General features: G+C 51.9%; 8 protein-coding genes across 8 annotated transcripts; 4 read left to right on the top strand and 4 right to left on the bottom strand.

Moving 5' to 3' along the window:
* Window positions 1-103: 103 nt before the first annotated feature.
* On the bottom strand, window positions 104-1876 carry ASPBRDRAFT_149443 (WD40 repeat domain-containing protein). The gene is made up of 4 exons (XM_067619305.1): window positions 1725-1876; window positions 1487-1652; window positions 738-1403; window positions 104-653 (listed from the first exon to the last, which is right to left on the bottom strand). Exons 1-4 carry the CDS (start codon window positions 1763-1765, stop codon window positions 399-401), a joined length of 1128 nt encoding a protein of 375 aa, XP_067480929.1. The 5' UTR covers window positions 1766-1876; the 3' UTR covers window positions 104-398.
* A 340-nt stretch (window positions 1877-2216) lies between these two features.
* Window positions 2217-4340, top strand: ASPBRDRAFT_194609 (putative G2/M phase checkpoint control protein Sum2; the record flags this gene model as incomplete). The annotated part of the gene is made up of 4 exons (XM_067620770.1): window positions 2217-2239; window positions 2310-2345; window positions 2446-2689; window positions 2961-4340. 4 exons carry the CDS (start codon window positions 2217-2219, stop codon window positions 4338-4340), a joined length of 1683 nt encoding a protein of 560 aa, XP_067480928.1.
* Window positions 4341-5593: 1253 nt separating this feature from the next.
* On the top strand, window positions 5594-7197 carry ASPBRDRAFT_671225 (uncharacterized protein; the record flags this gene model as incomplete). Its single annotated transcript, XM_067628846.1, has 6 exons — window positions 5594-5958; window positions 6035-6117; window positions 6172-6316; window positions 6378-6413; window positions 6481-7078; window positions 7157-7197. Exons 1-6 carry the CDS (start codon window positions 5821-5823, stop codon window positions 7195-7197), a joined length of 1041 nt encoding a protein of 346 aa, XP_067480927.1. The 5' UTR covers window positions 5594-5820.
* Window positions 7198-7771: 574 nt separating this feature from the next.
* On the bottom strand, window positions 7772-9922 carry ASPBRDRAFT_194607 (putative nuclear RNA binding protein; the record flags this gene model as incomplete). Its single annotated transcript, XM_067620769.1, has 1 exon — window positions 7772-9922. The coding sequence occupies one exon, from the start codon at window positions 9920-9922 to the stop codon at window positions 7772-7774; it is 2151 nt and encodes a 716-aa protein (XP_067480926.1).
* Window positions 9923-11127: 1205 nt separating this feature from the next.
* veA (sexual development activator VeA) lies at window positions 11128-12875 on the bottom strand (the record flags this gene model as incomplete). Its single annotated transcript, XM_067617452.1, has 2 exons — window positions 11128-12656; window positions 12728-12875. The coding sequence occupies 2 exons, from the start codon at window positions 12873-12875 to the stop codon at window positions 11128-11130; spliced, it is 1677 nt and encodes a 558-aa protein (XP_067480925.1).
* A 3289-nt stretch (window positions 12876-16164) lies between these two features.
* On the top strand, window positions 16165-16800 carry ASPBRDRAFT_41373 (uncharacterized protein). Its single transcript, XM_067624550.1, has one exon. It carries the CDS (start codon window positions 16178-16180, stop codon window positions 16403-16405), a length of 228 nt encoding a protein of 75 aa, XP_067480924.1. The 5' UTR covers window positions 16165-16177; the 3' UTR covers window positions 16406-16800.
* A 2241-nt stretch (window positions 16801-19041) lies between these two features.
* Window positions 19042-19468, bottom strand: ASPBRDRAFT_512926 (uncharacterized protein). The gene has a single exon (XM_067626700.1). It carries the CDS (start codon window positions 19404-19406, stop codon window positions 19182-19184), a length of 225 nt encoding a protein of 74 aa, XP_067480923.1. The 5' UTR covers window positions 19407-19468; the 3' UTR covers window positions 19042-19181.
* Window positions 19469-23640: 4172 nt separating this feature from the next.
* Window positions 23641-24300, top strand: ASPBRDRAFT_512570 (putative DNA repair protein (Rad57)). The gene has a single exon (XM_067626695.1). It carries the CDS (start codon window positions 23718-23720, stop codon window positions 24162-24164), a length of 447 nt encoding a protein of 148 aa, XP_067480922.1. The 5' UTR covers window positions 23641-23717; the 3' UTR covers window positions 24165-24300.
* Window positions 24301-25502: the final 1202 nt, after the last annotated feature.

Below are 25502 nucleotides of genomic sequence, written 5' to 3'. Positions count from 1 at the left end.
TGAAAGAACGACCAGAAAGGGGAAGAGGAATCAAGATGGGGCAGAAACGACAGGCCACGAGTCGTTGGTGGCAAGGAAGATAGCCAACTAGATAGAGGTATAAGACAAGAGGGCAGCAGGAAGAGCAAGCTAGTGGGATGAGGGGGAGGATGGAGGAGCGCGCGTTAGACTGGCCCGCATCCGGGAGATCGTCGGCCGTCGTGCGTCATGGGTGCATCAACTGGTCACGTGCGCATCTCTGCTCCTTACTTGGGAGTGAGTTGGTACTTGGTACAGCCTACGGGACATCCTATATCTACTAGTATCTACTCAGTGCCCAGGCCTACTCTATACGGCATGGTAACATTCCTGTTGCTCGATTCGCCCCACCAATAATGAGCCAGGGCGGGCAACTGGACTCAGTCCTCGCCCATGAGCTCCGCCAGTTCTCGCTCCTCTTCTTCCGTCAGCATCGTCCCCGGATTTTGTTGTTCTTCCTCGTCCTCCTCGTCTTTTTTCTTCGCCTTCGCTACTGCGCTTTCCAGTTCATCGGGTTTCAAGGACCATTGGCGGATGGTGGCATCGATACTGACGCTGACTACTGTCGATCCGAGAAGCACGAGCCCCGTAACCTCTTCGAAGTGGCCGGAGAAGGTATGGTAAAGCTGTCCGGTCTGTCCAGTAGATAGTATAGATGTCAGTCAAATATCCATGACATAGAATACGGAGTGGAGTAAAACTGGTGAAGATGCACGCACCGATCGATTCCACACGCGGACCTCCTCATCGCGGCACGCAGTGACCACCCAGCCTCCTTGTTCGTAGACGACTACATCTCGCACGTAATCCGGGTGAGACAGAGTCAAGTTGGGCTTCCATCCATCCTCTCTCACAAGGCACTTGGATGTCTTGTCCGCCGAAGCAGTCCAGAGATCAGCGTCGCGGTCAAAAAAGAGCTTGTGAACGTTGGTATCGTGGGCAAGAAGAGCTTCTGTGCCAGTAAGGTCTTGACTGCCAGTAGACAGGTCGAATTGACGAATCTCTCGGTCGCTACCCGCACTAAACACAACTAGCTCGGAGCTGTCCGACTCGAGGGAAACGGGATCGAGGGCGAGGTCCTGAATTCCCTTTGCATGGCCTTTCATCACCGCGAGTCGCTGGCCGGTCGCAATGTCGAAGACAAGAATTTGTGCATCGGCGCCTCCCGAAACGAGAACATCCTGCCCTTGCAGTCTCGTGCTGACAACGGACCTTACAAAATCGGTATGACCCTCATAGCGCAACTTTGGCTCCTTCGATTCCACATCCCAACTCCAGACCGTCTTGTCCCAGCACCCCGCGAACAGCAACCGGCCATTGGGGCTAAAGCATATACTCGTAACGGGAGCAGTCGGACCTTTGAAGAGAGCTGCAGTCTCACCCGTCTATAAAGGAGAGGAGAAAGGAAGAAAACGGCTTAGCCCGGATATTCGTGAGGCACCCAGCAACAAGGATACCATGCACCTACTTCGAGTATGACCTTCCGGACTGTACCACCACTCTGAGCCACATAGACGGACCCGGTACTCAGAGGATCGGCTGCAACTGCGAGGATCTTACTCTGGAGACGGATAGGATTGCCATTGGTGTTTTGCGATTTCACATCCTTTCGCTTCTGTTCATCAAGGGCGGCCCTGGGAGGCGTGGGGCATCAGCGACTAGCTTGCGGATAGGAGCTGGGCGGGTAGGTAATAAGATTGACGAACGTGGTTTGGAAAAAATCATCCCGGTGGGAAGATTGGGCCATAGTGGTGGAAGAGAAGTTCAAATGACGTGTACAATATTACTGCTCAGAAATAACCAGGAAATTGGGGAAAGCTAAAGCAAGGTAAGGAAGGCAAATGGTGCCTGAGATGCTATCCACAAATCCTATGAATAATAGGAATACTAGCAATCCCCGCCGAAAAGACTCACGTGGTCCGTTCGGGCAAAACTAACGAAGGAACTGCATGGTGAGCTTCTCCCGCCCACCGGAGCCCCAGCCTTTCCCACCACAAAACCTCCGTCGTTCGTTTTTAAACCTTTTCTCTCTCTCTCTTCCTTCTTCCTTCTTCTCTATTCCTCCCACTTCCTTTCCCTTCCCCCCCTCTCTCTACCTCCCCTCCCCCATTGAACAGAATTTTCCCTTTCCTTCCCTCTCTCCCCCTGTTTCTCTCTTTCCTATCTTGCGCGTCAATCGCGCACACTCCCCTGTCAGCATGGATATGAACCATTTAATAGGGTCAGTGTTCTATGCCACTACTGGTCTGAACCAGGGTTTGTGCGGCTAGGCGGGAGTTAACACCTGGCAGTCAGCGTTTCAACCTGATCTCCAAGAGTGACATTCGGTATGTTCAACCTGCCCTTCCACGGCTTCTAGCTTTCCTACAGCTGTCTTGTCTTCGCACCTGGCTGCCCCCGGATCAATCACTGACATCACGTTGTCAGTTATGTTGGAACGTTGCATGAGATCAATCCTGAAGCCTCCACCATAGCCCTGGAGAATGTTGTCTCTTTCGGGACCGAGGGTCGTCGAGGCAATCCGGCTGAGGAGATTCCCCCGTCGGCCAGCGTCTACGAATACATTGTCTTCCGAGGCAGTGACGTAAAAGACATTAGCGTAGCAGAGGACACAAAGGAGAACAGTCCGCCTGAACCTCCTCAGGTGCCAGATGATCCCGCCATCTTAGGGGTAAGTTTACCTGTTTACCACTCTCCACACCTTTTCCTGCTCTCTTGAGTGCTTTGCGTCCACGGATTTGATCCGTTCGGACACTCGATTCAATGATGAAATATTTCGGATGTAAACTCACAGACCTGTTCCGAATTGCGCAAACAATTCATGTGGATATTTTCCGTTGCCTTCCTTCTGAATGATCGAGAAGCAAAGCACTCTTAACTGCTTTCATCACACATCTTTCTCTTTTCTCAAGCCATGATGCTAACATAGTTTCATGAAATAGAGTATGTCTCGTCCGGGACCTACTTCACAGGGCTTGCCTCCGTCACAACAGCCTCAGGTGCCCCGTCCGGCGCCTCCGGGTTACCCTCAACAACCGCAGTTTCAAGGCTTCTATCCTCCTTATGGACAACGCTTTGGAGCCCCCGGTTTCCCTCCTGGACCTGGTTTTCCTAATATGCCGTATGGAGCGCCGCCACCAGGATGGTTTCCTCCCCCGGGTCAAGGATTTCCCCAAGGACCAGGCCAGTTCCCCCCACCTCAGATGCCTATTGGACCCCCTGGCCAACACCAGACCCCTCCTCCGCAGCGACAGGGGGTACCTGGCGCAGGCCCCGTAAATGTCCCTAAACCCACCTCTGAGCTTCCCGTTGGTGAACGGCCGTCCAGTAAGCCAGCCAGCCGGAATGCCACACCTGCACCTGCAGCCTCTGCTCAGAATGCTCCTCCGCCCCCGGTTGAATCGAAACCATCTGTAACGGAGGCCGTACAAGCCTCCAGTATTCCTGCTGCTGCCGCGGCGCCGACTCCGGCCAGGATGCCACCTACTGGACCCCGGAGCGGACGTGTGCAGCCGGCGATTCCGATCACCGCTCCCTCCAAGCCACCTGTTCCTGCTGTAAGCAATCCTCCTGTCGCCGGCGCTGGAAGCAGTGTGCCCCAAGGTACCGCTCAGGCGGCCATTACCGAGGCTACGCGCGCTGCCACGGCTGCTGTTGCGGCGGCTATGGCCAAGCTGCCCCAGCCTAACGCGCCCAAGAAGCCTGTGCATGGAGAGGCGTCTGTTGAAGGTGTAACGAGGCAGATGGCGGAAATGAAGCCGTATGATGGCAACCGCGCTCCTCGTGGTCATCAGCATCCCCGTGGACGTGGCGGCCACCGCGCTCCCTATCAGGGACAGTCGAAGAAGGTTGAGGTTCCTGATACGGACTACGACTTCGAGACTGCCAACGCCAAATTCAACAAGCAGGACTTGGTCAAGGAGGCCATTGCCACTGGATCGCCTGTCCATGAGGCTGAGACTGCTTCCATCACTAACGGGGACATTGAAGCGCCTGACACCAGTGCTGATGCCTCTGGCTCTACCTACAACAGGGCAACCTCCTTCTTCGATAACATCTCGAGCGAGGCTCGTGATCGTGAAGAGGGAACCGGAGGCCGTGTGGGCGGTCGTGAGTGGCGCGGCGAGGAAGAGAAGCGCAACATCGAGACCTTCGGCCAGGGTAGCGTTGACGGTTATCGGGGAAGCTACCGTGGTCGTGGCAGAGGACGGGGCTATGGCCGTGGCCGCGGTGGCTACGGACGTGGGTACTCTCGGGGTCGTGGAGGCCTTCGTGGAGGTCGCAACACTTCGCAAGCCACCGGTGTGCCTACCCAGATATAGGCAATCCATCAACAGCCTATTGTTATCCTTCCACCGTGTTGAAACTTGTCTACTATGCGTTTAGCGTTTTGAGTGGCTTTGTCTCTTTTTCATTCCTATATTGTTGTTTTCTCCTGCGCTTTGGGGAGTATTGAAATCCTTCCACGACTTTCTGCTTCTGATATCCCTGGCGTCTGATGGAGCATCCTACGAGTACTTGAGCTTGGCATTGTACATGTCGGGACTTTTCGGATTGTGATTGGGATCACTATGGGTTACGGTGGGATTGGTGAGCTTCGTGCCTGAATGGCTACGGTTGCATCTGGTGTCAAATTTGGCGTTAAATAGTCGCATGGGTTGGTCGTGGGCCTCCTTTGCCTTGCTTGTCTGGACGATGATCATGTCTTCTTTCTTGTTGATGCCCGCCTGAGGAAAGGGCGAGGCTTTTGCCTGAGTCTTGACACTCCCAGAAGCTGCTCTGGTGGACTCGAGTCTGTATCATACTACGAGATGATTCCCCTTCGCATGCAAAACCCAAAAAAAGGAGGCCAATTGGTCTACCATCTGCTGTCTTCTAGAAATTCGTAGTTCGGTATACCGTAGTTGGTGCTTTGAAGCTGTCTGTCTGGGCTTCGTCTAGTAGAGGGAAGAGACTTTGGTATGCCAAGTGGCAAAAGCGGACGGGGAAGCGTGCCTTCTTCTCTTCTCCTGGCAAAAGCTGTGGAGTACAGCCTCTTGCAGAGGGCACATCTTCTGTCATGGCAACCATTTGTACCCAGGAATCCTCGCCACAGGATCGTGGGATTGACCTCCTCACTCTCTCAAAAGCCAGTCTCTAACCATCAGTTTGGAAGGCGTAGTCGCCCTTCCATCATGCGGGGAAGAGCTTCCCTCCCCTCCCCGCGTTCCGTGGAACCGCCGGGGCCCATCAACTACAACTGCCCCAGTGTCCTGGGTATGACAGTGACTCGCTCGTCTCGGGGTCTCTCCACCCTGACAAATATACTCCATACACCCTCAACCCCTCCTGATTCGTGCATCCTGGTTTGATATGCCAATCCCGCTCCATCTTCGGCAAATTTACCTCCAATCCGTGCTCCGTACCTCGGCCAAATTGCTAGACAAAGGGCTCCTCCTACCGGTTTTGTGACACCTGTGGGGGAAGTAGCCCAATTTCTGGCTTGCGCAAACGGATAATGGCCAGTGAAATGGCAGCAGAGAGCTCTGCCATCATACTATGACGCAGATTGGGCCGGGGAGTACAAAGGATGCTCATCGGGCGTCCCACCTCCCCTCACTGCGACGGAATCATCGCTCTCTTTGCAGAAGGAGGGGAGAGCAGCACGATATATAGTCAGTCAGTGCTGGACGAAATACCCAGTCACAGCTACTTAGTTTTCTTTTAATGCTTTCTGATACTTCAGAAGCTTATCTATACCTTAAACATCTGTCTCATCGCCTCAAAGCCTAATCGCCTCGCGTACCTGTTACACTACTAGCTATGTCTGCAACAAAATCACAAGTCCCCGACCAGCTCCCCTGGGACCCGAACTGCACTCAGTTTCCCTCTCGCAAGGAGCTTCCCAAGATTCCTGGTGCTCCAGATGAAGCTGCCTGGGTTTGGGGCAAAGATGATTCGGTATGTGGCTTGTTGTTACTGGTCTGTTCCGAATTACTACTATATATACTGACATTTCTACCTTAACGTATTACAGCTAGGACGACTGAACCTTCTCACACCAGCGAGAGTCAAAGCAGCAGCCGCAGAGATCCAAACTGGCGAGATGATCCGTCTCGAGTGAGTGCCTCTACTACTCATGTCACCAATATGAAGGCTCATTTCCACCCGCAGTCTTCCGCTGAACGTTCCAAACCCACCGGCATTTGAACGTCAATCCTTCGAGCACAACATCAAAGAGCTGGTAAAAGACATCGTCTTCGATGACACCTACTCTTTGAACACACAAAGTGGCACTCAATGGGATGGATTCCGCCATGTACGATCCTAGTACCCATTCCTCCTAAGGGCCTCTATACTAATAAACGGAATCGAAATAGTTCGCCCACGGCGAATCAAAATCCTTCTACAATAACGTACGCAACCACCCAACCCAATTCACACAATTGGACATGACCACTAACTCATCCTCCAAACCAACAGACCAAATCATCCGATATTATAGGCCCCACCTCCACAGACCGCTGCAGCATCCACCACTGGGCCACCCACGGCATAGCCGGCCGCGCCATTCTCCTCGACTACAAACACTACGCCGACACCCATTCCATTCCCTACGACCCCTACACCACCCACCGCATTACCTACGCGTCTCTGCGAGCCTGCGCCGAATTCCAAGGCCTTGATCTCCGTCCCGAATCCCAAGGCGGAGACATCAAACCCGGCGACATCCTCTTCATCCGCTCGGGCTTCATCGAGCGCTATCACGCCCTGACCCCCGAACAACGCGCTCAACATGTCCTCGACCGCCCCCACAGTGATCTCCACTTCGCCGGTCTGAGCCAGGAAGAACCGATCTTGGATTGGCTGCATGATTGTTACTTCGCCGCTGTGGCGGGGGACTCGCCGACGTTTGAGGCTTGGCCGCCGGAGAAGGAGGGCGGGTTTATTCATCAGCAGATTCTGGCCCTGTGGGGGATGCCGTTGGGGGAGATGTGGGACTTTGAGACGTTGGCGAAGAGGTGTAGGGAGGTTGGCCGGTGGGTGGTCTTTGTGACGAGTGCGCCGGCGAATGTTGTTGGTATGTTAACAGCCTCCTCTTTCTTTTTCTTGTCTGTGTCTAGATCCTGGGCGGCTAATGCGTGTTTGTTTATTGTAGGTGGGGTGGGGTCGCATGCGAATGCAATGGCTATTCTGTAGTTCTGGGTGCTATTTGCGGTAGGTTGTGTATGAGGTGTGAGGTGTTACTGCGCATGTTGATGTTGACGTTGGTGGTGACTGGTTAGTATTTCTGGATACATGAGTAGAGGAGACTCACCATGCCAAGGTTCAAGACGTATATAAGTACAGCGTGTACTGACTAGTGACTACTCATGAAAGCAACAGCAGTAGGAATGTTATCCATGTTCAATTCATTATGGGTCATCACGTCGTTACACTCGTCAAGGAACAATAGGAAATAGACATAGGAAATACTACACCCCCCTTCACTACCATACCAACTTCTTTCCTCCACCCTGATGCTACCCAAGCAAACAAACATATGAGTATAGGATGACTTCAATGCAGCCGCATATACCCGATCCCAACCCCTGTTTGCGCTCATTCATCAGACATCATCCTTCTTCCAACATCTAGTCATGTTTGCATGTTTCGTCTGTAATGTGCAGTGTGACCACCCAAGGCGGGTGCGCAACTGGTACACTCATGCCAAAAACCTATCACCAATGAGCATAGGCTAAACTGTACGTATGTAGTGAGCCAAAGTCTTCTTTCAGAAGAAATCCTCCGGCCACTGATAACTCCCCCTCTTCTCCCCATCCTCCGTCTTCACTCCCGCCAACGCCCGAGCTTTATCCCGCGCCTCGCGCTTCTTTCCCATCTCCTTGGCGATCCGTCTGTCGACTTTGGCGGCCGTAGCAGAGAGATCTTTCGGGAGGGGCGGCACAGGAGGGATATATTCATATCGGGCGGCCTTCTTCTTACTCGGGGACGAAGAAGGAGAAGGAGAAGAGTGAGGGTTCTCGACTATCTCGTTCGGGATGTTTTTCGTTTCCGGATCAATAACTCCCTGGGAGTTCTCGTCCTGAGGGGTGGGAGTTGGGCCCATTTGGTAGTCATGGTTCTCTTTGTCGTCTTGGGCTGGCTCGCTGGCACTTGCTGAACGAAGGTCAGAGCGGGCCTTTTTCATGCGAAGGCTGGGTTGGACCCGGTTGCGCGAGTTGGAGGCTCGTCGGCGCGCGGAGGGAGAGCGGGTGCTTGCGGATCGGAGCGGTTGGGACCGGCGTCGCCCACGCTCTTCGCCTGAGGAGTAGACGGTTGTCATGTCTTTGGATTGCTTACGTTCGACGGAGCCGGGACTGTCGCTAGTGAACATCTTGGGAAGCTTGGTTCGGCGAGGAGTTGTGGCTTCCTCGGATTCGGAGGGCTTGTCAGTGCCCGGTGTTGTTGAGTGCTTTTGTTCTGTCTGCTGAGAAGTCTTTAGAGACTCCGGGTCTGGAGATTTCCGCTTGAGAGACGGACTGTCTGCACTCAGGGAGCTTCGTCCTTGCCGTTCCTTCGGGGTTTTCGGAGCAAGATGCGGTGTCCCGGCGAGTTCGTGTGGACCGCTGCTGGGCGGGTTTTCGGAGCTTCGCTGGGCATTGCCTGCCAGGGATGCCACGGGGGCTGATGCAAGCCTTGGGGACGTAGGCGATACTGTTGCTGCTGCTTGATATAACAGCCGCTCCGAAGGAAGCGAGGGGAGCGCGCCGGGGACAAACTTCCTAGGATAGGGAATTTCAGGTACAGGAATAGGTGCCAGCACCTCCTGCTCCTCACCCACCAGTTCGCGCAATTCTCGTCGGGCCCGTTCCAGCTTGACCTCAAGGTCGCTCACTCGCTTCATCAATTTGGCTTGCCGTTGGAGCTCCTTGCGTGACTTCTGCCGTCGCACTGCGGATCCCTCCAGCTCTTCTAAGAACTTGTTTGAGTCTTGCCGTCTCACCAGGGGTATTCCCAAGGACGACTTCGCTTTCCGCAATTCTTGGATCGACGACCGAAGGGAATTGCCTGATTCCGTGAGCTCGCCTGAATTTTGGCGCGAATGGACTCCTACAGGCCTATATTCCATCTGCTCAGGAATCGGGTTCCAGGACCGCTGGGGAGTGTTGGACTCTGCGTTCAGATTTTGCAAGTAGCTGCCCTTGACGGTCCCCTTATAGCCAGACTTCTTCAACTCCGCATATGCCCTCTCCGCCTGACTCAAAGGGTCACCCGGCTGTTTAGCAACGCCGTCTGCCGGTCCAGCCTTTGATCCCCAGGCGCCAAAAGGGTTGAACGCCGATGCAATTGCCTTGCCAAAGCGGAAGATTCCCGAGGGCCGCTGACCGTTATTGCTGTTGCGTGCGTCATCGCGCATGAAGATACTCGGCGGTTTCTCGCTTACGCTGTCATTCATGCTGCCCTCAACGAACCGCGAGCGTCGACCACGAGCGGACGGACCAGCTTGGCGCCTCGACGTCCGTGGGGAGCCATTGCTCCTGCTGTTCGCAGAGTGGAATGGTCTGCGATATCCCGTAGTCGTGGTAGTTGTGGTAGTCGTAGTAGTCGCGGTCGTAGTGCCACCGCTTGGGTTCTCCGTCCGCGCCGGGGCCTCGTTATCGGTGGCATGAGCATCTTCTCGCTGCTGCAGTGGCCAATCGTTCGAGCGCCGTCGTTTGGCCGAGTGAACGGATGGCGACCTGCTCCGGGCGGAGGGATAGTCCAGCTCTTCTGCGTCATCGAACCGGCCAGACTCATCAGTGCTGAAGCCGGAATCCAGGCTAGATTCGCTGACGTTGCGCGCGTGCTTGCGAGTCCGCGCTTCGTGAGCCGCATGGACAGCGCAAGTAGACTGCAGGGACTGCTCGAGCTGACGGTCGGTCTCTAGAGGGTCGAGGTCCATGGTCGAGCTGGGGTGTCCGAGATCCGAGACCAACTGTTGTCGGGGGAAAAATGATGGGTCAGATCTTTTGGTTCGGACAGTCTCCGCCCGCGCAAGGGAGGAGGAAAAGAGTGGATGTCATCCAGTCAAAGAGGGACTTACCTCGGTCGCAATTTCGCGATCGGTCATCCCGTCAGTCACAACGTTCCACTTCCACGGGTGAATATCGGGGGAGGGAGCATTGGACACCAAAGAGAGCGAGACAATGGATAAATAACGAGACACGGCCGCGAGAACCAGAGCGATGGAGACACCACGAGAGAAGCGAACAGACGGGGAAGGCCGAGTGGGGAAGATGGGCGATGAACGGGTCGTCAGCTGGCAGGTGTGGCCCGGGAGGTCGGCAACAGTCTTACTAGATATCTCGTAAGATTGGTCTAGCGGTGAGAGACAGCAACAAAAACTGGGTGACCCGGGGAGTTGGGAGAAGAGAGTTGAAGCTGGCCGAATGATTTGTTGTCGAATGTCGACGGTGGATTGTTGATTGTTGATTTGTTTACTTTCCCCGCCCGAGTTCCTGGGCCAGCCGCCAAGCCGCACCAGCCCGTTTGGCGCCAGAGTCGGGCTAATCACATACCATGAGATACCACAGGGACGGGCAAACAATGCTATGGCCTGAAGAAAGGCATGTGTGCACAATGTGGTTTTATCCAAGAAAGTCTAATGACAAATGAAATAGAATGATGAAGAATGCATGCGCTGGGAATACGAAGCACCGCTCTGGATATGGGCTGCAGGATCGCCGAGCTTAAACGGTCACAACACAAGGAAAACTCGAATCGGCCTGGGCAGGTTTCAACTAGCTGAGACTCTGTAACACTAACCGTCTGCCTTTGGTCGAAAGTCCCAACTGATCCCAGCCCAGGATGAAGATAAGGACCGACAAAACAATGTGGGGAATATGTATGAACAAAAAAGCAGGTATCACAATCATTTACAGAAATAGCCAAGATGCCAAAGACAATGTGGTATAAACGTCAGGACTGATGTCGTAAAGAAAATGGAACCCCCTGGGACCGTGTACCCAGACCAGAGCTCCCCCCAAATACCCTTCCCCCAATTCCCCAACCCAAATTACAAAATCAATTGCACGACCGGACGCCGAGACACCTCTCTTGTATAAACGATGCTGTATGTATGCATGGATTCCCCTGCTGTCGATTTCATTAGATGGCCGGAGAGATTTTGGTGGCCATCCTCCCGTTGGCCCGCTTGTATGCCATTTCGTCCCGGTCACTTAGTAGCGCCGCCCGGTGAACGTCGGATGGCCTGCGGTCCGCACTGGGGTAGTTGTCATTGTCGGGCCGCATGCCATTGTAGAGTGGGCGCTCGCTATGGCCAAAAGCATCCTCATGAGGTCGCTTCGAAGAGGCTGCCGTGCGGGTGTCCCACAAGAAACCCCGAGGTTCCCGATTCGGACTAGGCGCCAGATTGCTCGGTGGCTGCGGCAGATTATTCGAGTATTCGGCGGAGATGGATGCGATGGGAGGAAGAGAAGGAGCGGCGTTGGAGGGAGTTTGAGAGCGAGGTGCCACAGGATTGGCCATGGCGCGATATGCAGTAGGGTCTGAAGGATGCAGGACGCGGATAGGCGGCAAGGGCTTCGAGTAGGTAGAACGCTCCGCCGGCAATCGAGAGGAGGGGTAGCCAGAAGGCATAGGCTCGTATTCGGTGCTTGTCGAAGGGTTCCTCGCGTGAGCATAAGTCGGATGAGGAGAATAAACCTGGGTTGGCGTGGTTGCGGACTGAGGAGTTCCAGGTAGCTGTGGGGCTGGATACTGAGTCCGCGTGGCGCCGAATGAAAGATGCGACGTATAAGAGGAACTGCGAGACGAAGGTGCGATGGGAGCAACTGGGGTGGGAGTAGACGATGATGGCGGTGCAGGAGCAGGTGCTGGCGGCATCGGTCGTGGATAGGTTTGAGGATTTGGGAAGCCGTACTCCGTGGCAGATGGCCGCCGAGGAGCCTCAGGCCCGTAGGAGAAAGCAGGGTCCACGGACCCAATGCTGGTCGATCGCGGACGCTCAACAGGGTTTGCGTAGGTGTCAGGGGTTGAATACCGATCCGGAAGACGGCCGCGGTGGGATCGTTCCTCATCGAAGTCATAGTCGTCAGATCGCTTGTCACCACGTCGTCTCATACGGACGTCTCGCCTGATGCGGACCCGACAACCTTGCTCCGCAATAATCCGGCTCAAGGAAGTGCTGGTGGTCAGACCGGGGAACTTCTTGGCACTGAAGACCGTGAACGGGACCGAGACGACTTCGAGACGGAAGTTCAAGAACGATTTGGGGATTGAGGGCTTGGCATTCCCCTTCATCATAGGGGACCGCATTGGAGCACTTTCATCCGCATCCTTGCTGTCCTTGGTCTCTTCATACAGATGGAAACTCAACCGATAGATACCCTCATGCCGGACGGAAAGGTCGGGGAAGATGAAGTAGCCAGCCTGAGATGGCCGATCCAAGTATGCTACTCCTGCCACCGGGACACCTGTAAGAACCGGGAATGTTGGGGTCGGGGCAAGCCGACCCTGCGCCATGGGACGAGCTGTTTCTAGCGTAGCGAACAGAAAGAAATTGGCGTTGTAGGCGAAGGTGATGTCTGTCTTGTGTACGTCATCGTTCGGATCGGACTCGAAGATACGCAACTCGACAACCGGTGGGGGATCAACAGGGCGACGGTCCGCAGATGCTGGAAACAGTCAAACATGGTCAGCCTGATCTTCAATAATATCCGCATTGCGTGCAGGGAGTAATGCGTACATTTGGCGCCGGCACCGCATGCTCTTGCACGTTCGGGCTGTTGCATAACATTGAGCTTGTATGTAATCCTTTTGCCCTCACGAGTAATCCGGCTGACGGAATGCTCCGTCTCATTCACCGGAGGCGAAAGGGGAGGTCTAGTGGCCATAATGTACAGGGAGTTTAATTGACCTGCTGTGAGATTAGCATTCTTATCCCAAGCCCGGTGTGATTCCCGCAGCAGGTAGGTGTTGGTAAGCTGCTCCAACCGCGCAGGACTCACTTCGTACTAAATTGAAGAGAGTAACTATATCCAAGCAGGCATCGAAAAGTCGTGCTTTTGAATTTGACAGTGATAGTCGTCGTCCTTCTTAGCCAGTCTCTAGGCGCGACCGAGCGTTAAATTTATGGAACCGATCCGGCGGTTGGAAGACACGAACAGGACTTGGCGAGTGGTGAGGTTGGAATTGATATCGGTCGCTAAGGATTATAGTTGGTAGAATGACAACATGGAAGGGTTTGACGTAAACTTGAGGAAAGGAAGCAAGTGGATGAGAAGAGGTCGGGTTTGTCGTGGGTGGATAAGCGACAGATTGGCCGATAGCCCAGCAATTGACTCCAGCGGGCTATGGAGGAGAGAAGGAAGCGAGAGAGAGGAAGGACGGGAGGGGAGGAGAGATTAGAGATGGATGGGGTCGATGGGGATGGATACCACCAAGAAGAAGCAGCGTGACCGACAAGAGGAGGGTGAAGAGGGAAGGGGGGGAAAGAGATACAGAGAGACAGAGAGAGAGAGAGTGGAAGAGAGGAGTCAGCCGTAACGAGTCGTTCGAAAGGCAGATTTGAGGTGCGCTATAGCGACTATACCTACCGTGGACCACACCCACTTTGGCGGGTGGAACACACACACACACACACACACTGGCAACTTGCTTGACCTTCTGGCTGGGTAAGCCGGCTCCGAGGGTGTGGGTGTAATTGGGTGAAATTACCCTGCTCGGCGGACGGCCCACTTCCGTGTCTGGATCTTACAGTTTTTTTGAAGGTACGACTTTTTCCAAATTCAACTTCCTCCCCAGGTCTCCCAAGTTCTCTAGCTAACTATCGACGGGATTAGCTACTTATTTACGAAGCATCTATTTACCTTACTTTTTTTTAAAAGTCCGGCTTCAAGGTATGAAAATCTCCTGGAGGGGAATTTAATACATTTCTCATCCTACTTATTTTGTAATTCTCCACGCCACCATCGTGACTACAAATTAGAGTGGTCATTCGTCATGCGTTCATAAATACTTTTACAACCCTGGCACATATTTCTCACATACGTACTTCCATAGATTACCCGGTCACCCCAAGTATGAAGGACTAAATCTGCGCTACTGAGCCGGAGGGGTGGGTACTGGGCCGGACTGAAAAGGAGATGGAGCCAGAAGAGGGGAAACGCAGGCCGGCCGATCCACTGGGAGGCCTCGCTCTTGCTTTAGCCCAGTGCTAAGGCAGCGGTTAGGTTCAATGGGACATTGCAATCGCAACTGGCTTGGCTTGCCTTTTCCCCTTCTGTATAAGGAAAAGAAGAAAAGAAAAAGAAATTATGGGGAGAAAAAAAAGAAAATAAAAAAATAAAAAAATGGTAATTTCATCCCAAGAAATGCAAAATGAGTAATAAGGGTTTACTTCCCCAAAAGAGCAAACAAAAAATAAAATACTTACAAATCTTATCGGTAGTTTGCTGAGGGCAGTGGGTCTGGCTCTGGGGGCTTTTCCGGCCGGGCGGGAAGGGCAAAAGGTCCGTGAATCTCTCGAGTGGGAAGAGACGGGGGGGAAAACGACGTCTTGTTTCGTATTTGGGGGAAAAAGAGAAGGGGGCTTGTTATACTAAAAGGTAACCTTTTTGGCACCGGCCCAAAAAAAAATGGATCAATTCAACAGACTTGCAATTCACGCGGTTCGAACTCCCTGTACGGATCTTCTTCATAAAATAATAACTAAATCCTACCACTAACGTAGGGACTACTGGGATAAGCAAGCAAAGCCTCTTGCATTACAACAAGTGCTAGCGACTCAAACAGATTAGTGAGCTGCCATCCTTGATAAGCGACGCAATCTGAATGGACAAAACCTAATCGAGGCGAAGTTTCTCAAATAACAGCTGGGCAAAGGGGATAAATTCTTTCGGAAAACTACTACTAGTGACTACTTTTACTGCTGCCAGTTGCAAGCGCTCAGCCTCGGCCTACAGGCAGGCAGGCTAAACTAGACTCTAGGGGGTTGTCCGGAAGGGCGATCTCGCGTCAAACTGGAAAGTGATTTTCTGGCGGTCGCGTCGCTTCCAAATCGATGTACATTATGGGGCACCCAGTCGGCATTAATGCTATTGGGTTTTCTTCCTGATAGTCTGTCGATGTGAGATCTGTAGCTTGGGAAAGTCCCGGCACGGAGAAGAGACCGATAGGCACGTCTGAAAACTGGAGAAGAGCCCGCTTTTAGCGCACCCCCCCCTTCTCTCTCCCTCCCTTACAAAGCTCCTACTTATCTTGGAGTGATGGGGTAAGTTTTTTTAGTCTATAATTGGGAAATGTTCTGCAGTACGGACTTTAGCCCCCCTCGAGATGGATCAATAATGATACGAATAATCATCAGACTGGGACAATAATGGGTGGATGACCATCCAGGAGAAGACTTGGACTCGGTCGTATGGCCAAAGCGGACTTTCAGCTGGGAGTAGAAATGAGTTTACGGCACGGCGTAATCAACCAGCGTGTTGGTAACCCACCGGACTTCGATCCAGGATGGGCTCATGACTGATCATTGGATTCCGACAACACTGCACATGAGACAAGTGCTTACCCGACTCGACCCCCTGTCAGTCACGTATAAAACGCTGTATTATTGGGCTCGCAAATACCCAGTCCAGCGGGCCGGTTGCTTATCCCAAATGCCTGGGAGCTGGGAGAAAGAGGAGCTTTGAAGGATAGTTAGCGGGGTTGGTCAATGCGCTCTTTGTCTTTTTGCCAATCCTGCAGGTTTGCGTGCTATCCATCTGCTGCACTGGGGATGGCCAGTCTTGGGGAGGGTCGCTAATCATGGGGAGGGCTTACCCCATTTTTTGTCAGTCGAAATCGAACGTTTTGAAAATTGTACTCTTGTACGATCTTGAGAATCATTAATCTGTAGTAGCATACTCCGGAGTACTAAGTTGCTTACTTTGGCACTTTGCCCAAAGCGGCCTGTCACTGGACCGCTGGTTGGTGACTGGCCTTGGGATAATTATGGCACGCTTTTTGAGTTTGGCTAGGTCCTTCAGTGCGCTTCGTGCTCCGAGCCTGGAGCCAATAATCTCGAGATAGGAGATATTCGAACCTTCCCCTACTGTTCAAGGCGTGAGACGGTCGCCAAAGATGACTGGTTATTGTACCGATACGGCGTAGTCATTGATGCCTAATTAGGACTGGCCACATGCGAACCAGTACGATGCAGAAATGCAGGCTCCATGCTCTCTTCCTCTCTCTCTCTCTCTCTTTTCTCTGTCCCCTCAGTACTAAGCAGGCAAGAGTCATTCGCGACGAGCAGCTGGGTGGCAGATGGACGAATGAGAATCGCCCATCCGCAAATGATGATTTCCGGGACCGGCCGAAGGCGAACCAAACAACAATCCGAGAAAAGCAAATCTGGCACCGATCGAAGCACTGCCGATCTTAACTGAAAACTACAGGAGCCAGGGTGTGAAATCCTGTCGCAGCCCCCTCCAAAATAAAATTGGATCTGCACAAAATGGCCTCTAGTAGGGAGCCCGGGCTGTTCACGGCTTTCAAGGATTCCCTAGTGAGTAGTGACAAAGCAAGTCGTCAGCTCGACAATGGGGGTTGTCCCAGCCCCGATCCATCGTTGGAGGGTTTCTTCTGGTCCTTCAGGTAATTTAGCCTTATGAGCCTGGCGCCTGCAGGCCCATCTAGGCCATGGTCTTGCCTGCTTGGGAATGGCATCGGATCGCATCCTGCGAATGACGAAGCTGCTCAGCAAATCGGAAGCTGAGACTCCACACCCTCCTCTTTGCCCACCTGCTACATGATTCGACCAGAGCGACTCCACTGGCGAATACCGCCCCGAATGAGGAAAAAATGAAGAATAATGAAAAGATTAATAAAAAAGAAGAAACCGAGCGTCAGGCGCCGGCTTTGCCTGGTCCGTTCCCCCGTTTTGGCTGTGATCCTTGACTCATGAAAAGCCGCCCTCCGATTATCGTGTACCGTACAGAGTCGGATGGAATGACTTGGATTGTGGAAGGTTTCATCCTGCCCCACCCACTCGGACCGCACCGAATAAAGCGGCCCCATTCCAACCAAATTGACAGTTTGGTTCAGTATCTCAGCTTCAGGCATGTCCCGGGCCTGTTCGTTCTCCATACAGCCTGGTAAAGAAGTAGTTGAAGAACGACAGTAGAATCCTCTTAGCAGGGTATCATATATATCCGGACTTCGCAGGACTGCGGCATAGTCTGAATCATAATGTTTCGGAGCTCTCAACTGTAGGTCGGAACGTGGATATTCGTTCTGTAACTAAATACTCCAGTGGATTAGCATGCACATAGTTGGAGCTAGCTGTGACATGACCGAGCCGACGTTTACCCTAACCAACTATGAATAGACTTGGTTCCTCAGGGGTCGCTGTGACAAGTTGCGGGATAACGGTGTTAGGGGACACCTCGTGTACCTGCTATGGTGCAACCTCTTCCAGTGCTATTTTAGTGGCAGGCGGATGACTGACTGACTGACTGACTACTGACTGTACCCTCCTACCGGAAAAGAGAAAGAAAGAGACAATCCCGGGCCCACACCGCACCTTCCCCGGCAGAATCTAGTCGATTTACAGGCGACCATCACCCCTGCGTTTCGGACTGGGATCTCAAAGGGGATTTTTCTCCGGGAAGATCTCCATGTCCATCACTCTAATCTCCTCCGTCTCTTGCTTTACTGGGAGATCATGATGAGGATCAATCGTAATAGCAGGCATAGTCTCGGCTATTTTATAGGGAGAGACAGATTTGGGATCATGTCATGCTCTCTCACAGGAGGGGAGGAAAGAGAATCGTACTACTAGAGTAGAGTGAGTGGGGACACCAAGAAGCCACCGAAAGCGATGATGACAGCGTGCATCGGCCATCACCACCCACTTGCATCGACAGCCTGCTTCTCCTGTCATTGATCATTCAGTCAGTCACCAAGCAACTAGCACGGACTAGTACATAGTAGGTATGTAGGTGCCTTGTGCGCCCATCGACCACCACCGTTGTCACTTGTCATACCAAATTAATACCGTTGCTTACGTGCGTGCCGCCGACACACGGCACCACTGTCCGAGCGGTCCATTTCATTCTGCATGAGTTCCAGAAAGCTGCCAGATCCGAACCGATGCATAGTAACACTAGACCGTTGAAGTTTTCTCTGGTCATTGACGTGTTCCGCTCAACAAAATACTTGGGTCCAGGCTGATCAACGCTTATCGTCGAGGCATCCAAGGCAAGCATGTTGGATGCATTCCGTGCTGTGATTTCCGCCAGAAACTCTTTCATTTGGGTCCGGATGCCTCTGCTGCATAAGCCGAGTGTGCGCTATCGAGAGAAATTGGCCAGTAACCACCCTGTCGGGTCTACCCGCATGGATCTCCCTGGTTGGGCTGCATGGGGTCATTTGGGGAGGCGTAACAGGTAGAGTGAGAGAGAGCAAGCAAGCAAAGAATAAAAGCGGTCTCACTGGATGTCAGTTACAGAGGATCGGACACAAATTTGAGCAGATTATTCGTGTGATTATCACATCCAAGACGGGGGCGTCTATCCATAACTCTCGGGGACATCCTCACCAGATGGATGTACACACGGTAAGTTACTAAGTTACTTTGCGAGCTAAGCCTGCTTGGGGGAATCGGGGCGGCGATGTGGCAATGCCACCTCACCACACCATCGCAATTATTGCATTTCCACCCTCTAAAACTCTCCTATCGACAATTCTTCTGTCGCATTATCTCTTTCTTTCATCCCCGAGTATCTCAGACGGCGACACTCGGTCTTAAGTAACAGCGTCTGTATGACCTCCGATTTGAGGCACTCTCGGGGATTAAAAAGCCAACCCCCCGACCTCAAAAGTGGTGGTGGTGGTGGTGGTGGTGGTGGTGGGCAAGACGTGTGTTGCATTCCTCGCATCTGCAGGAGACTCACCCCTGCTCTTTTTTAAACCACATCGATCGTGGCAGACTACGGAACACTTTACGAGAGGTCCCCGACAGCCTCCTCCCCTCCCCCAGTTTGAATTATCTCCGCCAATTTACATAGTTACCGAGGCTCGAGTCCAAGAGCTCCTTCCCCATCCCATTAATAAGTAATCAGTGGCTGGGACGGATTCCAGTAACTGCAAGGTGCTCCGATCATAATCCACTTGGCTGTTCTCATCACCTCGCTCTCATTCCGAAGGGGAAAGTTCATTTAAAGATAGTAGGACCTATGGTGTAGTAGCTGTGCGATCGCCAGTGACAGCACTAGCAACCAAAGAGATAAAATAATATAAAATAAGAAATAGAGAAATAAAGGAAGAAAAGGAAAAAAAAAAGCACCAACTGAAACCCTCTCGTGGACCATCCTTGAGGTATGAAAAGTAAATGAGTATACTCCATACCATACAGTCAAATCCCGTGAACCAAATCCCGCCATGCACACGAGGCTCGGCAAGATCAAGATGGATGGGTAGTATGTGAACAAAAGTACCAATTGCTCTCGAGTCACCAGTCTGTCTAGTACTCCGTAGTATGTAACTAATGACCATTCCCGTAAGGCATAACTAGTCATTATCATATGCAGGATTAATTCTGTCTGTCATCCAGCATCATACTACCTGCTGTCTTACTATACATCAACGCTGAAGCAAGCGATCGATGTACAACAAGTAAATACAAAGTTAGGTATTACCGATTATCCAATTGGTCAAGTCTTGCTGCTTCATTACTTTACTGATTACTCTTCCTGCTACTGCTGGTAGTAGTATCACTCTTCACTTTCGTCCCGGTACTATCTACTTGTATGCCAATCCTTGCGTAGATCTTCATTTTAACAACTTACAACCCATACAAAACACACGACAGACCCCTCCTTCCTCTGGGGCTGGGCGATCGGCTTGCTTCTTCGAAATAAGTAAAGAAAAAGAAACCTAATAATACCCATCAAGATGATAATGAAAAGAAAAGCGAATCCAAGGATGAAAGCTGATCATAATGTCCATATCTTTGGAGTTATTATCTTCAGATGTGCATATTCATCGATAGATAACTCTTTCATCTCCATTACCTAGATACGAAGCTGCTTACTACTACCGAAGGATGACGAGATTTCCAACTTCTTGAGTGCGTCGCACAGTACTATCAGAAAAAGCCACAGAAAATTGCATATAAGCTACTATCCTTCCCACTGATACTCCACCGAGGAGGAAATAGTTTATCTATCTATCTGACTACTATCACGGCTGTCAAAGCAATGAGCACGGCACACCCCCGCTTCTATTTACGTCCATCCACCCCATCCGTCCTCAGTCCTCAGTCCTCACAGGAGTACTAGTTATGACTATTCATGTATCTATCTATCAGCTATCCACTAATCTATCGTACTTACTTACTCCGTAGTGTCGCCAGAGATACTTAAGCATGTACATAGTCTACTCACTAGGAGTTTGACTAGTCTGATTATGTTCTAGCTGACCGTTATTTTTCTTTTCTGGCCCTGGGCTATAGGCGACGCGGTGGTATCCGCGTCTCCACTCGATGTGATGCATCGAGTCCGCTCTCTCCTTTCCCTTCGTATTTTTGAGGAGAAGCGGGAACGGAGTGTTCCAGATGTCTCCTGTCGGCATGGGTGATGAAAGGAATTGCTTGGCTTTTCATTCGTATTCAGCATAGGTACCGGGGGGGAGCACGGTGTCGGGATTTGAGTGTGCCTCTGGTGATTAGGTTAGAGTCCTTGCCCTTCTTTCTCTGGGTCGCCGTTGAGCTTGGACGCCCGGCGCGGGTTGCGTTGTCGTCTGTGCGTGCCTAGGCGGCCGGTGCCAATTTCTGGGGTGGGTTTGACTGATCCCTTGGTGCTGTGTGTGGTGCAGAGTGGATGATGTCTCCTTTGCACTCGCAGATTATGTACCATGCAGATAGTATAGGGGCATCATTCGACGTCACCCTCAAAATCGAGTAAGGACGGCCAGTCATGTACCACTACACAGTAGTCCAGACCTTCCAAGACTCCTTGGAGTCCGTTCAATCAGGTTAGACAACGACAGATCGAAATTGTGACCATGGGATTTGACGTCCTAGAATTGGACGCCAGTGCGCTGGACCACTGGAGGAGCAACCGTGCTGGAAATCTCTTCCACCAATGATATGGCCTTTCTGGCTCAATATCAAAGTAGGGGATCTGGGCCTCTTTTGGGTCCCCTCTGCCAAGGCATTCAAGATCTGCTCAGAAATATGATGTCTCTTCTCCTTGTCAGCTGTGCAAGCGAAAGTCCAGCTACCTGACTAGTCGAATGAGTATCACGTCTTATCGTAGGAATTGCTATGCTCTAGGTCGAGTGCTCTGATAGTCCGGTGAGCAAGGTATCCACTGTTGCAGAAGTCCACACTGTCTGCTGCGCTCCAAGGACGCGGCCAACGACGCATTACACGCAACCTCTGACAGCCAGCTCCTTTACTGATCTTGTAAAAACCGACAGTAAAGGCCGTGCCACAACGATAAGTCCAGTTCGGCATTTTGTGCCGGATGCCTGCTACGCTTGGTAGTGGCCTCTGAAGCACCCCTACAGGGGTGAGAGAACCTGTTCGGGACTGTATCTGCATATTCATAGAGCAGTCAGAAAGATAATGTCTTGGCTCGTCAACAGCAAATCAGGTCAGCAGTGCAGAGGCATCTCCATGATCAGGATTGTTGGCACAGTAGGTCTTGCGTCCATGGTCGAGACAGCTTCTGACTGATGCGCTCCGGCGTTATAATGAAGCAGATCAATTCCTCTTTGAACCTTTGTAGCTGCTAAGATCAATGCATACTAACTCAAGGAGTATAGGATCACCCTAGATGACCTCGTCAATATTCGTATAATAGGCAAAATTGTGGAGGCTGTATAAGGCGTGCTATGGTTTCTACTACAGCATCTCACTTACCATAGTTCAGCATCCCTCGTCCAATATCCGAGCAGAGCCGTCATTGCTATATGCCATCCTTACCTACCCCAGAACCATGCTCGAAAATGTTTTGGATTCCTAACGCAAGGAGCGAGCGATGGCCACATGCCCATCCGTGTCTCGGCTATGTCCGTCACTATCGATCTGCTACCACTTCTAAGGGTGATTGTTCGCTTTCCATGCTTGCCCGATACGCTCATCCGAGATGCACCATGTGGCTGTACACAAATTCCGTTCCCTTGCTTCTTTCACCTTGCGAGGCATATCATGGATTTACGGCATAACCCGGCGTTTCTATGTCCGGCTAGCAGTATGATGATAACCGTACGTTCGGTTGGATATAGTGTGTATATCACAAGGTAGGTGGGCTTTGGGGCATGCATGTTAGCATGAAATGCGTGATAGACATCAGATATTCCATAAAGGGAAGACCAAAACACTCACTTTGCCAGCATATTCGATGGCACATATGTGCTTTGCGTCATCATTGTACTCCTATATTGAGCTTAGTACAAGCGCGCAGCTGATGTGTCGCAAGGGTCTGAGGAGGAAGCGCTGTTGACTCTATGAGTGGGGATTTGGGTGTTGATGCACCCTCTGTTCGCCATCCTGATCTCAATTACTAGGGTATAAGATGCATAGTGGCGTAACCGTGGTCACGATTATTGTCGACGTTGAGTCGAGGCCTCAGACCGAAACTTTCATGGTTCCTAGTTCTGGCCACGGCAGAACGTTACTGCCACTCAAACAAACTGGGTGGGCGTGCTGCCTTACGTCGATATTATCATATTGCGTCTCGCGGATTGCTCTCCAGTATTAGTGCACTTAATTGGTCAAGTGGTCTCGCAGTCTGCTGGTGAATCCCGTGGCTTGGAACATTGCGAGTCACTTTTCAGACAGCCGAGAATGTGCTCCCTGCTTGTGTACTACCGAAAGTGAGCACCTGGGTTAGTGTGAGCATATTGTGATAGGTTTATCATTGCATATTTGGGTAAATCAAGGGATGGATAGCTACGGGCTAATTCTTAGACAGGTTGTTGGTGCAGTGTTCCAGCTCTGCTTCCGGTGCCGGTGTGCGGACTAGATTGCTCTTAACGAATGGCGAGCAGTGTTTGGAGAGACGGCGATGGTCTTGATAGGAGAGGATTCATCTAAAGTAGCTCTTAGCCCAGTGACTGGCACAGCCTTGTATCTTTGAATGGTCCTCCTGCTGCTGCCATCACGAATGGATTGTCAACTCGGCTGATGAAGCCTGTCATGATAGCTAGGTTGGAAGGAGCTCTTTACTTCTGCGCTAGTAGCTTGTAGAACCCATTCAGGTATAACCAAGGCTACGAAGCAGATGAGGAGCTGTACATCAAGATATTCAGGAATATAATGGCGGATAAGGGATGTTGCGGTGGTGACGATGCAGCTGGATTGAACGAAAGGCTCGTCTTTCATTGAAATGAACCATGAATGCTGAGAATCTTGGACTCTTAAGTTACCGTGTTTGGCTGTATACAAAATGGTGCGCTGAATGGTGACTATGACGCAACTGGATGGTCGGTGTGGTGAAACAGATATATATTCCAACGCCGAGCAAATCTCCAGCATTGGTTCCAATACTTGTAGTATGAAAGTCAAACTTCACGATATGTTTTTATAGGTAGTCGCTTGAGGTAGACAGACTTGATAGCAAACAGATTTCAAGTCAACTTCGTATCATCAGAAAGCGAACAAGAGCAATGATAGTTGAAAGAGCCCAAAAAAGGAAGCCGCTGGGCGGCAGCACGTGGTCCCGCGTTTTCTCCGCGTCGCGCACGAGATGACGGAGTGTCTCCAGTTCGACTTCCTCCACTCTACGCTTATGGATCTTTTGTCGGTCCTTCCGGACTTCCCTACCAAGCCGTATGCTCATATTCTCCCGCCCCTTGAGCGAAGCCACATCAGCACAGTCGATCTGATTACGCTCGACACTCTCGAAGTCGCAAAGCGTGCTCGTGTGCCTCCCGCCGATGTCCGTCGACTGTCCGCTCAGATTATAAAAGCACTCCATCATGATGTCGGTTTCAAGGAACACAGAGACTCCGATGCTGATGAGCCAAGCTCCAGCCTCAGTGTCGACATTCCTGTCTTTCCAGGCCCGGCAACCAGGCTAGATCTATCACAGTGGAGCGTGATTAGTACACTCGACCCCACGTTAGACGCACTGCTCGATGGCGGCATACCGACGGGTTATGTGACTGAGGTGACTGGTGAGAGGTGTGTATAATCGCTCCCCCAGAGTCCGTCTGTATTCGCAAAGTCCTGACCTAGTGGGTTAATCGGTCACAGTGGGAGTGGCAAGACGCAATTCCTCCTCACCCTCCTCCTAGCCGCCCAGCTTCCTGCACCTCGTGGCCTAGGCAAGCGTGCCATATACATCTCTACAGAAGCTCCGTTATCGACACTGCGGCTTTCGCAGCTCATCGAATTCCATCCGTATCTCTCTACCCTGTCTCAAACTCACAAGCCCTCTTTGGAGAATATACTGTCCATCAATGCCATGGATCTTGAGGCACAAGATCACATCCTCAACTACCAACTCCCTGTTGCAATAAAGCGATATAATGTTGGGCTTGTTGTCATTGACTCCATAACTGCAAATTACCGGGCGGAGCATTCGTCCCATAATCTGTCGGGCTTATCTACACGGTCTGGCGAGCTTGCCAGATTAGGACAGATGTTGAGGAACCTGGCCGTGGACGAGGATGTCGCAGTTGTAGTAGCAAACCAGGTTTCTGATCGCATTGAAGCTGCTGGCGGACATCCCGCTCTATTCCGTCCGCATAGTGGTGCCATATCATCTCTTTCTTCCACACAACAGCAAGCACTGTCGTCACGTCACGATTTAGAAGCTGCTACACCGTTACCACGAAACAGACCTCTTGAGTCCCGAAATGTCGAATTGACTCCACATAACCCGATCCTCCAATCCTCACCATCTAGCCTTCCTTCATCGCCGTACACCACGGAGGACGATCCGCAGCAGCAACAATTCGACGGGTCATACCTGATCGGCAACCCTGTGCGAAACGAGATCTTGAGTCTTATACACCAGCAGCGGTTCTTCACCGGGTGGGGTGACACACTACAACCTACTATCTCCAGCCTGTACCCAGCTTTCCAGCAAACCGCACAGAAGACCCCGACTCTGGGCTTGGTTTGGTCAACTCAGATTGCATGTCGCATTGCACTTAAAAAGGAGAGCCGATTTGTGGACTGGGAGGCTATTCTAGAGGATACGTTTGTCTCCAGTGGACAGCAATTGCCGCCTACCTCAAGAGAACGGGACAACGAGCCTCCGCAATCGCGAGTGCAAACGGAGGATAAAGAACAGGATAGAGTACACCACCCTGCAATCTCTGCTGCTCCAAACGAGGCCGATGCAGTAGACGAGAAGACGAAGCTCAATGTCACGAATATTGACCGAGATGACCATGCAGCGACCGAGCAGTCCTCACTGTCGTCATCACAGGCAGTTACACGAGGTGTCCGAAGGACTATGAAACTTGTTTTTGCCCCCTGGACTGCCGGACCAGTCACAGAGCAAGGCGAGAGCCAACACGAG

The sequence above is a fragment of the Aspergillus brasiliensis genome (assembly GCF_001889945.1).
Source record: "Aspergillus brasiliensis CBS 101740 unplaced genomic scaffold ASPBRscaffold_4, whole genome shotgun sequence".
NCBI classification, from domain to species: Eukaryota; Fungi; Ascomycota; class Eurotiomycetes; order Eurotiales; family Aspergillaceae; genus Aspergillus; species Aspergillus brasiliensis.
Note: the sequence above shows the minus strand (reverse complement) of the source record. Positions and strands in the feature narration are given on the sequence as shown.

Excerpts from the sequence above, each read along its gene's own strand:
- ASPBRDRAFT_149443 (XM_067619305.1), bottom strand. The coding sequence starts at position 1,765 with ATGGCCCAATCTTCCCACCGGGATGATTTTTTCCAAACCAC. Across the intron at positions 1,653-1,724 it reads GATGATTTTTTCCAAACCAC|GGCCGCCCTTGATGAACAGA; the intron begins GTTCGTCAATCT and ends CACGCCTCCCAG. Across the intron at positions 654-737 it reads TCCGCGTGTGGAATCGATCG|ACCGGACAGCTTTACCATAC; the intron begins GTGCGTGCATCT and ends TCTACTGGACAG.
- ASPBRDRAFT_41373 (XM_067624550.1), top strand. The coding sequence starts at position 16,178 with ATGCAGAAATGCAGGCTCCATGCTCTCTTCCTCTCTCTCTCTCTCTCT.
- ASPBRDRAFT_512926 (XM_067626700.1), bottom strand. The coding sequence starts at position 19,406 with ATGGCGGGATTTGGTTCACGGGATTTGACTGTATGGTATGGAGTATAC.
- ASPBRDRAFT_512570 (XM_067626695.1), top strand. The coding sequence starts at position 23,718 with ATGACGGAGTGTCTCCAGTTCGACTTCCTCCACTCTACGCTTATGGAT.